The 12,226-nt window shown below is 40.0% G+C and overlaps 1 protein-coding gene across 4 annotated transcripts in view; it reads right to left on the bottom strand.

Moving 5' to 3' along the window:
* RBM20 (RNA binding motif protein 20) overlaps positions 1 to 12,226 on the bottom strand; it is a 94,653-nt gene that overhangs the window by 55,546 nt on the left and 26,881 nt on the right. Inside the window, exon 1 of one of the 4 annotated variants that reach the window (XM_081954281.1) lies at positions 11,589 to 11,658. The exons of the other annotated variants lie outside the window; for them this stretch is intronic. Within the exon in view, the coding sequence (XP_081810407.1) occupies positions 11,589 to 11,617 (29 nt within the window). The 5' untranslated portion in view covers positions 11,618 to 11,658. Of the gene's footprint in view, positions 1 to 11,588; positions 11,659 to 12,226 lie in introns of those variants that run through there. 4 annotated transcript variants of the gene reach the window in all.

The following is a 12,226-nucleotide window of genomic DNA, read 5'->3' as shown; positions in this document are numbered from 1 at the left end:
ATTTGAATTTATTAGCCGCTCCCTTTCCAGACAGGACTCGGGGCGGCGTACAATAAAACATATAAAACATAAAACATATGTACAAACACATAAACATACACATATACAAAGACATACATGCACGGAGGAGGTAACAAATTACATCACATTTAGACAGTTAAAAATCACCATTAAAATACCCCATTAGTAATAACACAATTTAAAAATTTAAAAAATTTGAATGGACTGTCAGGAGGAATAAGAAAAAATTTACGGTTGAGCCAGGCCAGATAATTGAAAGAGGTGGGTCTTCAGCTGTACACGGAAGGAGCGGAGATCAGAAATAATCCTGATGTCACGGGGGAGGTCATTCCACAGGGCTGGGCCCATCACAGAGAAGGCTCTGCTCCTGGGTGTCGCCCCCCGACACTGTTTAGCGGACGGCACCCGAAGAAGTCCCTCTCTGTGTGAGCGGATTGGTCGTAGGGATGTATGGGGCAGGATGCGATCCTGCATGTAACTAGGTCCTGTGCCATGAAGCGCTTTAAAGATCATAATCAAAACCTTGAAACGCACTCGGTAGACTACAGGAAGCCAGTGCAGCTCGCGCAGGAGAGGTGTTACAGGGGAGTATCTAGTCCTCCCCATAATCACCCGCGCGGCCGCGTTCTGGACCAAATGCAGTCTCCGAGTGCATCTCAGGGGAAGCCCCATGTAGAGAGCATTGCAGTAGTCCAGGCGAGACGTCACTAGCGCATGGGTGACTGTGCGTAGGGCATCCCGGTCCAATAAGGGGCGCAATTGGCGCATCAGGCGAACCTGATGGAACGCCCCCCCTTGCCACGGCTGTTACATGGTCATCCATGGACAGCCGGGCATCCAGGAGGACGCCCAAATTGCGCACCCGTTCCATGGGGGCCAGTTGCTCGCCCCCAATGGCCAGAGATGGAAGCAACTGGTTGAACCGGGAGGCCGGAAGCCACAGCCACTCCGTCTTGGAAGGGTTGAGTTTTAGTCGGTTGCCATCCCTTCCCATCCCTTCCCAGGCTCCAGAGGATTTCTAGGAGCCTGGGGAGGGTGAAAACGCCCCCCACGCAGGCCCTCCGGAGGCTTCCAGCACGCTCCACTCACACCCGCAGGACCTGCCGCCCCCTTCAGAGCGCTGGCCTTGGCAGCAGGAAACTGAGCTTGGATAACTAATTGGAGGTGGCATGTGCTCTTCCTCCCTCCCTGCCTCTCTCTCCAGGCATACTGCAATTTGAGAAGGGGGAAAGGGGGCTTTCTTTCCCCTCAAGTCCATGGAAGGAGCAGCGCTGCGCTGAGGTGTCCCACCAGCTGTTTTGATTCTGAAGGAAATCTCCCTCCGTGGACTTGAGAAAAAGGGAGGGAGTGTGTGCGCTCACTCTCGCCTCCCGGATGGCTTTTCTGGCAGAGTTCCCAATGTGGGAGATGGGGTTCCCTCCTCCTCCTGCAGCCCATTATGAAAGAGAAGCCCTGGCAGCCACGATGGGCGAGGAGGAATATGTGCAGGGGTGATTGCTGCTTCCTTCCCCCCCCCTCCAGCTCGCCTGTCTCTTTAAATCGCGCCTCTTTGCCTAAAGTGCCGGAGCGGGACAAAGCAATTGGGAAAGGATTTGTGTGTGTGTGTGAGTGAGAGATAGAGAGAGAGACGGTGGGTGGGTGGAGGAGAATAAGACAAGGAGGAAGAACGGAGGCATTTTTGCTCGCCTCCCGGACTCTGTGTCCCTACGCTCAGCTGGGCTTCATGGGTGTGCTGCTCCTGGGCTCATCAGCCTCCGGACAGACATCAGATTCCCACCCTCCAGCACCAGTTCAGGGAGGAAAAGGCAGGGAATCCCAACACAGGAACCTCTGCTATCCGGGAGGTGAGAGCGAGCCAAGAAGCCTCTGTCCTTCCTCCTTACCTTATTTCCCCCAGCCCGAAACACACACACACCTTTCCCAATTGCTTTCTACTGAGGATGAGGTCATTTCAGGGGGAGACAAAGAGGCGTGAATTAAAGAGACAGGCGAGGCGGGGTGGGAGAGACTGTTTCATGAGCTTTTTAGCCCCGCAAATGATGGCGAGAAACGGCACCCTCACAGGTCAGCTGCTCTTGGCCCAGCAGAGGGGGGGGGTTTCACAAGCTACCCCACCAAGAAAAGTGGCTGCCTCCAAAGGCGGTGGGGTGCAGCTGCTGTGGATGGAAGGTGCTGGGCATCGGGGCCGCCGTGGTTTGCAACAGCGCTGAGAAAGCCGCAAGCTTAAAGGTGCCCTCGCTCCTGTGTGCAAGCCGGGATCTCCTCACCCCCTCGGCTGCCGCTTTACCCCTCCTGTGGCTCCTGACCAGCGCTCTCTCTTCTATCTCCCCTTCGCCTCCCCACACTTGTTTACTCATCCCAGAAAGCTTGGGCTACCCCTCCCTCTGACCCTGCCGGCATCGCTCCTGAGCAAACTCCTTCCGACCCCACGGCTGTTGCAAAGCACAACCCAACATGCAAACTGGAAGTCCGTTCCCGAAGTTCCGGTTTCTGTGTTGGGTTGTTTTTTGCCCTCCGGAGGCGGGCGAAAAATGGCCAAAAATGAAGGCCAAAGTCAGCTGGCTAGTGCGCATGCGCACTGGAGCTGACAGGGCAACCCCTTGCGTGCCCTAAGAAATGGCTCCGCGTGCTACCTGTGGCACGCGTGCCATAGGTTCGCCATCACGGCAATAGAGTATGACTGCTAGGACAGTCATCTTTCCTATGTAAGTAGCTGTTTTATTGCTTTGTGTGCTTGTTTCATCCTTAATATAGTAGTGCAAGCAATTAAAGTCTTCCTTTCTGTATCTCTTTGTGCAGGCCATTCATTGGAGCAAGGTGGTCAGTGGGTGACTTCAACACACAAAAAGACAGTAATCTTCCTTTTCTATTATTTTGTGTGCTAGTTTCATCCAAATGCAGTGCATGCAATGAAAGAGTTCATTCCTGTGTCTTTTTTTTGTGCAGGCCATTCATTGGAGTCAGTGATATTGAAGACTGGCAAGGACAGTCATCTTCCTTTTGTAAGTAGCTCTTTTATTGTTTTGTGTACTTATTTTAATCTTATTTAAATAGTAAGTACACAAAATAATAAATTTCCTTTTTTATATCTTTTTGTAGATCATTCATTGGGGCAAAGAATTCAGTGACATCATCTTGATCACTCCCACCCGGTCACATGACTGCCAAGCCACTCCCACCCAGTCACATGGCCAGCAAGCCACTTCCACAAAGCAGGCCACACCTACAGAAGAGGTTCTAAAAAAATTTGAAACCCACCACTGCCCAAGACCCAGTCTCCAAGGCATTAATAATTTTAATTGCTTAATTTTATAGTTATTTATACGATGTATTTCCGATATGGACTGTACACCGCCCCGAGTCCCTTTCGGGAGAGGGGGCGGTCTATAAGCGCTCAGTAAATAAAAAAATGAAGCCTGAAAAACCCCAGTACTAAAAGTGTGGGGGATACCAGACAAGCCCCAGAATGAAGTCCCAGTCCTTCAATTTAGATTGAATTATATTATTCTAAAAATCCAATTGTAGCCAATTCTTTGTGTCAAAATCCACATTGCCCTCCGCAAATGAAAGTATTTTTATTGCATTTTCAAAACTTTTCTTCACGTTTCTGTCTTAACTAATTTATTACTCCTATGCTTATCTTTGTATGGTTAGGATGTACATTGTAAAGCTTACAGAACAAGATTTACCGATATAAGGATCTTTAAACATTTAATGTCTTATGTTTTTAATTCGTACAAAGCCACAAATCTTCTAGAGAATTTAACTGCTGAAAATGAGCAATAACCTAAACAGCCTTTTACACAAAGAAACATTTGTCAAGTCTCATTCTGTTCTCAAATAATCAGAGCAGAAGCTCCTCTCTGGACACTTCTGTGATATTCAGTCAGAACACCCACCCACGTATCTGTCAACAACAGCTACTGACCTCATCTGCATCACATGATTTTTCACTTCTGATATACTATAGCTGGGGACATTGGAATGAACCTGGTATAAATCAATCATCAAGAGAATCATTAGGCTAATAAAGCACTAAGAACAAAACCTTTTTAGGCACATATATTAGAGAAAAGTCAAATGGATTAAATCCTTACACACATGCTCTTATATCCATAACATCATTTCTGAACACATTCATAACCTTCAGAATGAAAGTGCCTGGAGGCAATTCACTAAGTCTGGGAAAAGGAACCAGTTTCTGAGGAAGAAACTGAAAGAATCTAAGTAAAAAGTTCATATCAGCAAACCTCAGATAAAAAGTTGGAAGGAAATAAAATGAAAGAATTAATAAGCAGGTAGACAGGCTCCAAAATGGATGAATTTTACTATATGGATATTTGATAATAATATGGCCTGTTTTAAATTGCAGTTCATGAACTAATGTGTAAATAGGGACTTTGAAATTTTGCAGTTTCCCAAATTTTATTATTGTTTTCCAATTAAAAACAGTTAGAATGTATATTAAGAAAAATTGCAAAAGAGCTGATTTTTAAGAAATGAAGATACTTGTTTAATACTTACATATATGTATGTATGCATGTATGTATGTATGTATGTATATGTATATGTATATATGTATATGTATATATATAGCAATAAATTGCAAAAAAACAGTTCAAAACATTTGCATGTATTTCTATACTTTCTAACTCAATACAGCCGACTTGCAACCATTCATTTAGTGACCATTGAAAGTTATGACATTTAAGAGTGACTTATGACCGGCTTTCATACTTACAACTGTTACAGTATCCCCATGGTCACAAGATCAACATTCAGGCACTCGGCATTGGCATCTATTTGTGACAGTTGTACTCTCCTGGGGTCATGACACATGGTCAATGGGGGAAACCAGATTTGTTTAACAACCGCATATGTTTCATTTAACAACTGTGGCAAAAAAAGTCATAAAATGGGCCATAACTCACTTAATAACTGTCTTGCTTAGCAATGTAAATGTTGGGCTCAATTGTGGTAATAAGTGAAAAACTATAAAAATAGAACAGATTCAAGAAAATCTATTCGAGGGGAAAGAGAAAATTCTGAAATCTTAATCATGTCATTAATCACATTTAAATCTTAATCACATTTAAATCTTACAATTTAAATGACGTGAAACCCAGTTTCAGAAAAAATAGAAATATCCCCTATAATCCTTAAAATGTTATTTAAAATATTTATAAGTGTGTTTTAATATTGACTAGTAACAGACGGACCAAAGTAAGATGCAGTCTAAGGACAGGAATGGAAAAGGCACATGGAGAAGAAATGCAACATTATCTTGTTTATAGAGTTCTCTGTGCGTGACTTGGCTTGGGAATACATGTAGAAGGCCAATTTATGTCCTGACAATGTATCATACTTCCAAATAAAGGTGGAGTAACTCCTCAGAGCATATGAAATTACTGACATAGCTGGACTCAATATTCTTTCAGTCATAGGTCCTTGTCTGGAATACTACTTGGTTTTCAAAGCTATCAGATAAACCAAGGATGGCTATAAAATTTCTATTTTAACTGTAATTAATATATAGTTTTATGATAACTGTTATTTATTTATTTGTTTGTTTGTTTGTTTATTATATATTTTCTCCAGATTAAGAACTGTGCTGCAAATGATGAGTGAATATTACTGTTGCATTAATCTTTCCTTAACAATCTGTTGATAGGATTATCTACATACTACTATGGTAAAACTATCCTGTTTGTAATCTTCAATTAGCCTAAAGTCTAAGCACATCATAGCACAAACTTTTTTGAATAAAAGTACCTCAAATGTGCTAACTTAAAGAATGCATACAAAATCTGAGACACATTACTTCTGTGTAATTGAGATTTCAAGGAGCTTCACACTACTTCTATTCACAAAGTTGTGGCTGTTGGGTGGTGCCACACTGCTCGTGCTTTCTGACCATACTTTCCAGAAATCTGAAGGTTGTGTGGTGCAGGAAAAGATGGGAGAGATGTATCCTTGCTTCCTTTCCCATCTCCCTCTGGCCACCCTACTCAATCAGCTGGACAGTAAGTCTCAAAAGGTGAGCAGCAATTGGCTACTCTTCAATCAAGTCCAAAAATTGAAATCTCTTAACAATGGTAGGCAGCAAATGGAGAACCAAGGAGAAGTTCATATGCCTGCTGCCTACAGGACTGTCTGTGCGGTGATTGAAGTCAACAATGGGAAGGGAGCCATTGGGGACACGCAGGATTGACAAGTGGGGATGCAGTCTTCCTTGTAGTCCATGGCTCCCTTTGTTCCCCTTTCCCCCAGCAAAGTGGCAGGCAGTGAGAAGGAGAATGCTTCATCAGAGCTCTGCTGAGAGTCATATAATACAGGCTGGTACCAAAATGGTACCAGCCTGTATTATATGCAGAAAGAAGAATGCCCAATGATTTCTCTAGCCCAAGAGTGTCAAACTCAAGGTCTGCGGGTCAGATTAGAAGGACCAGCAAGTACCAGCCTGTGGTGCCTCTGCAGCAAAAACAGAGCTCAAGAAAGCCACTGCCCCACCCCAATCCCAAACTCCATTTTCGCTGGCGGAGGGCTGCAGGTTGCCATCGCGGCCAAAAATGGAGCCTGGTAGGGCTACCTGTAGCCTTCCTGAGCTCCATTTTCTCTGGCAAAGGGTTGCAGGATGCCGTTGCAACTGAAAATGGAGCTCGGGAACCTATTTTCACTGGCAAAGCACTTGGTTACCACAAACGACCCCCAACACGAGTGATGTCAAGCTGGCCACAACCCAACCTGAAGTCAAACACAATCCTGATGCAGCCCTCAATGAAATCGAGTTTGATAACCCTGCTATAGTCAATTCTAATATTAAATAATTTTTTAAAAAACAAATTATACTCCAAAACCTGCTTAACCAAAAATTAAAATGGTAATTACAAATAAATTAAATTTTACAATTGTAATAGCGCATCATTCCAAATCTCTTTGTATTATATTTTGAAACATATAGTTTCACTATAGTTGCTTAATTTTACTTAACACTAGTCTGTTTTAAGGAACAATTATTTATCACAAACTTTCTAAACTAACTGGATTACATTTTAAAATAAAAAGATAATTTTAAGTTTCAGAATTTTGTTTCCTGTATTCTTGGTCATAATCACTGATGCCATGGACTATTGTGGTCCGGCGGTGGCTAGCGAAGCTGGCAGCAGTGTCGGACAATGAGGAGGTTGGGGAGGAACATGGGCCAATCCTGGCGGCTGAGGAAAGCTCAGGTGAAGACTCTGCGTCAGAGGCAGAGAGAAAAGCTAGACAGCAACGAGGCAGAGGAACAGCTGGAGTCTGTTCCCAGTGTGCGCATGCGCAGAGCTGCCAGGCGACAAGAACAACCAATAAAGCAGGGTCAACTGGAAGTAAAGCCACACCTTGGAGATGATTGGCCCCTCCCATAGGAAACAAAAGAGGACCGAATGGGGAATGGGCTTTTGCAGAAAACAATTTGTTCCTTCGGTTGTTTCAAGAGCGGAACGTTCTGTTTGTGACTATAAGAGACTCTATGCCAATTGTTGCCTTGCCCTGTGTCTGGAAACTAGTTATCTGGAGCTCTCCAAGCAAGATAAGGTTTGTGTTGATAAATATTCCTCTGAAAGACTGTTTGCCAAGCCTTGCTGACTGTGAATGAAAGGAATTCACAGTTGTGTAAATAAAAGAGGTTTTGCTGGGATCAAGACAGCTTCATGCTTTTTAAGGAAGCCTAGGTAAGAACATGGACATGATTCAGCTTCAACTGGAAGTAATCCAATGGTTCCAAACACTATTGTGGACTTTAGCTCCCATCAGCCTCAGTGAATTATGAAAGTATAGTCTTGAATAAGGTAACTGTTCCAGATGCCTCGGCACATATAGTCATGCTGGCTACATGACCACGGAAACAAAGATAAGCATCTCCCCCTAGTCAGACATGACTGGACAGGTGAAACCTTTACTTTTAGTCATCACTTTCTGATCATTCTTTCAATGATAGTTCATCAGACCTGAAAAAATGGACTTATGACTAGTCCTCATGCTTATTATATTTGAAGCATTCCAGTCACATTCTCCTGTCCCACGCAAACTGCCTCTGCTTCCACTCCTCCCACCCATTTATCTCCCCTCACCTCTGCCCTTTTGACAGCCCTTCACAGCATGGCAGAAATGATGAAGCCATTATATTCCGCCACTGGTGCTGCCCCCAGCTGATCTTCATTGTGTTCTTTCTTTTCCTCAGGGCGGGTGGGTCCTGTCAGTGCTGGGATTGCAGCTGCTGCCACCTCGCCTGCCACCAGACTCTCCCGAAAGAGGCAAGAAAGTGGGAAGTGGGGCAAGGAAAGAAGATTGTACTCTCACCTACTGGATCCTCCTGCCAAAACCACTGCAAGGCCCCGCTTTCTTGCATTTTTATACTGCATCATTATTCATCTCACTCACTGAGTGCTTCCTCAGCCCCCCACCCATCTACAAAACATAAGTTGCCCAGAACTGTTGGGAAGTCAGCTGTCTTACACATTAAATTAATATGTTAATACACATCATGCCTGTATCTTTTAAAAAGCACCTACTGTGTTAAAATCCTTTATGCACTTTCAGATAATTGTTCCAGCTTCTGCAAGGGGATTCTTTGAATACCATATTTTTAAAATAATTTATACACTAATTATGGCACCACTCATATTTTATGATGGATGGATGGATTCAACTATAACCATTCTCCAAATGTGGAAGCTTCAATTACGATGACTTTTAAGAAGGATGACTACTCAAGGTGACAACTGAAGGATAAGGAAGTATTTTAAAGGAAAACAGCATACATATTTATTTATCCAATACCTCATTGTATCTAATTTTTTAAAAAGAAACAATTTATTTTTAAATGAAAATATAAGTTATAATTGAATCACCAACTAGAGTGCAGCTGGCATGCCCTGAAGGAAAATGTTTTGGGGAAAGAGAATCAGATACTGGTAAGTAAAATGATACTCATTTAAAAATTCCATTAAAATGTGCACTCAATACCATACAAAAACATCAGCAAATTTGGATATCCATGATTACAAGCTGAGAAGCTATATAATAAATCAACCCATTATATCAAATCAGTAGCACATGTGCAATCTTACTTATATTGTATTGCTTTTACCTATATTTCCATTAACACAACAGTGTTAAAGTCAGCTCATAGGCATTAATACATTCCAATAAATTAATTGGAAATTATAATTGTTATATGATATTAATAAACAATTCACTTTGTTATTTGTTTAAAATCATCCAGTTTAAAATAACTATTGTACATAAGATTTTGTTCAGTCATATAAATATGTCATGCAAGTGAACTGTAATACTTAAGTACTATTGCACTACGGCTGTCAAACAACACTAAACTGATATTCTTTATTAATAGCAAAAAGTCAGAGATTTATAATTTGACGGCTATAGCCATGGAAAATATTTCCAAATTCACTGACATCTATAGTTCCATCTAATTTATGTTAGGTAAATGTTCTGATATATATTTATTAAAATAGCATCTCAGTCTTTGAATAAACATACTGTGCAATTTAAAAGTCTGGGCATTATAGCCAGCAGCATATGGAACATAGTAGCTAATGCAATCAGATGCTTTTTGATCTAGTAAATGATAATCATAAAAAAGCTCACCTACATAAACAGAGACTATATTGAGACTAAAGCAAAAAAAAAAATCAGTTTCTCTTCTATTACACACATATTGATCAAGTTAATTGAACTGGGTTCAAATGTTAATTTCGAAACATGGTGAATGTTTTTATGTTAAGACAAGTAAAACCTTAACAATGATTTTGATAGTCGGTGGAGAATAAAAAACAATATATTCTTAAAAATAATTGCCATTGATCATTTTAAAATTTCTAGTACTTCTTTTATTGTCATAGTTCACAATATTACAAAATCAACTGTTCGTTAAACTTAATGCAGAAAACAAAATCATTATCATTATTGCCTGGACATATAATATAACAATGTCTAAATCCATATTTATTTATTTATTTTCCACATTTTAATTGCATATGTACATTTGAGCACCTACATTTATGAATGTGTGCTACTCATTTTTAGATTAAAGCCTATCATCTTAAATTCATGTACAGAACATTTAAACCACACCTAATAATTACATGACACATTAGCCATCTTATTAGAAATTAAGCCTTCTTAAAATCAAAACTTTATTGAAAGTAATGTTATCCTGAATTGGGCTATAACACTAAAACATGAAATATTCCAGAAGAGGAAATCTTTAACTATAAGGACATAACTATAGAGGCAAAAGCCACTGAGTTCAACAAGTCTTCAGTTCAAGGGATCAAATCAAACTAGAAACAAGATTCCTGTTACTCCTGAAGCCTTTTACAATTAAATTTAAATAGGTTGAATTCTATTTTACATTTAAAATATGTATGAAATTTGCAATTTATATTTTCTCAGATAAGCTGCTATCTTCTGATAGCAAAAAAGGGGGGAAAATAAAACCTTTTTTTCTTCCCCCCCCCCAGAATGATTCAAATACTGTTATTTTCAAGTTAATCACATCTATAAAAAAGGACAAATAATGTATGTATATTGCACTATTTATCTTTCATTTATTTATGTATTAAACAGATTTATATAGCTGCCCAGTTCATACACAGTAAGTCTGAGCAACGTTCAACATTTAAAAAACCATAATTTAAAACTTCCCTATTTACAGTTCAAGAAATTTAATTATTCTGCTATAGCTTTCTCATTCTACTAGTAGTATATTTCCTTCCTTTAGGGTAATTACTATTTCAATTCATTTAAGAGGTGCAACCCTTCTAAACTTTGAATTATTTCTCATTAATGCTTAAGCATTACAGGTAGCATTTTAAAAAAAGTTCTGTGAAATGTGTGCACGCGCATACACACACATACACACAAAACAGATCTATACAGCTCTACAATGTAATAATTTATTAGTACTTAACCCTACAAAAGCTAATTATCCATTTCAAATATAGCACAAATATTTTACTCTGCAAATAGTGACCAGCACGAATACCTGGTTTCTGGAATTTATTTTTATATATGCATATTATTTAATGAATTGCGTTCCTTCTAAGAAATACGATTCACTTCATCTGACTTCTATATACAATAAGCAACCAACTTATACTACATTAGACACGGTACCGTACAAAGACTTTTTCTTTCTTGTTTAAATTATAAGCTTACTGATCTCTTGCCGGCAGTTTTTGGTGAATACAAAACATATCATGTATAAAGACATTTTGTCTATCAACAGTTGCTAATTTTACAAGTGTCTATTCAAAACTCACCCATTGAGTTTAATGTAGTTTATTCCAGTAAAACATTTAAGATTTCAGATCAGAAAGATTATACTGATTCTAGTGCATTTCTGTAGCAAACATTTCTCTTCCAAAGGAACTACCAAGATAAAAAAGGGGAGGATATTTTAAGATAATAAGCTGTACAAACAACACTTTCTTATACCAGAGATATATATATTTAGCAGGTTTTCCTTTGAAAAAGCTGTTTAAGAACAAACTAAAATATACCTTGATGTAACCTTTAATGATATTTTCATACACTCTCCCAGCCAATTCTCTAATAAGGTTTACTTTGGACCTGATAGCAGCTCTAGCTAAGCAAAATTTAAAATAGAAACCCAAAACTTACAACACTATCTAAGTGTCCAAATACCACAACTATCTACTCACCCCCTGTGACCTGCCATGATAACGATAGGCTGTCAACAAAGAAAAAGTGCTAATGTTCTCAGTTGCCGCTACTTGACCTGAGAAAAGCCAGAGCTTGTTAATGGTTTCAGTGTCAAAAATAGATACTCCACTGGCAAAGCAGCTGCATACATTTCCATAGTTATTTATCTTAGCCATAGTCAGTGCTCTGGAATCTTTAAGGACTCGACATAAAGGAATCTGGTAATGCTGTTGCCTCCCTAAAAGATTACTATTTCTCAGGAAAATCCTGGAAGGAAACCAGTAATATAGATACTCAAATAGTTTTTCAATATGAATTGTTAAAATAACAAAAACACTAAAAGAAATCTAAGCAAAGCCAAATTAATATTGTTCTGCAACATGAATCTGTAGATTCAAAAATTGAGCATTCCATACCAGTAAGGGTGCTCTATCTTAAAGCTTCAACCGTAGCATGGCTGCTTTAAATGATATAC

The sequence above is a fragment of the Natrix helvetica genome, assembly GCF_964273705.1.
Source record: "Natrix helvetica genome assembly, chromosome: 5".
NCBI lineage: Eukaryota > Metazoa > Chordata > Lepidosauria > Squamata > Natricidae > Natrix > Natrix helvetica.
Note: the sequence above shows the minus strand (reverse complement) of the source record. Positions and strands in the feature narration are given on the sequence as shown.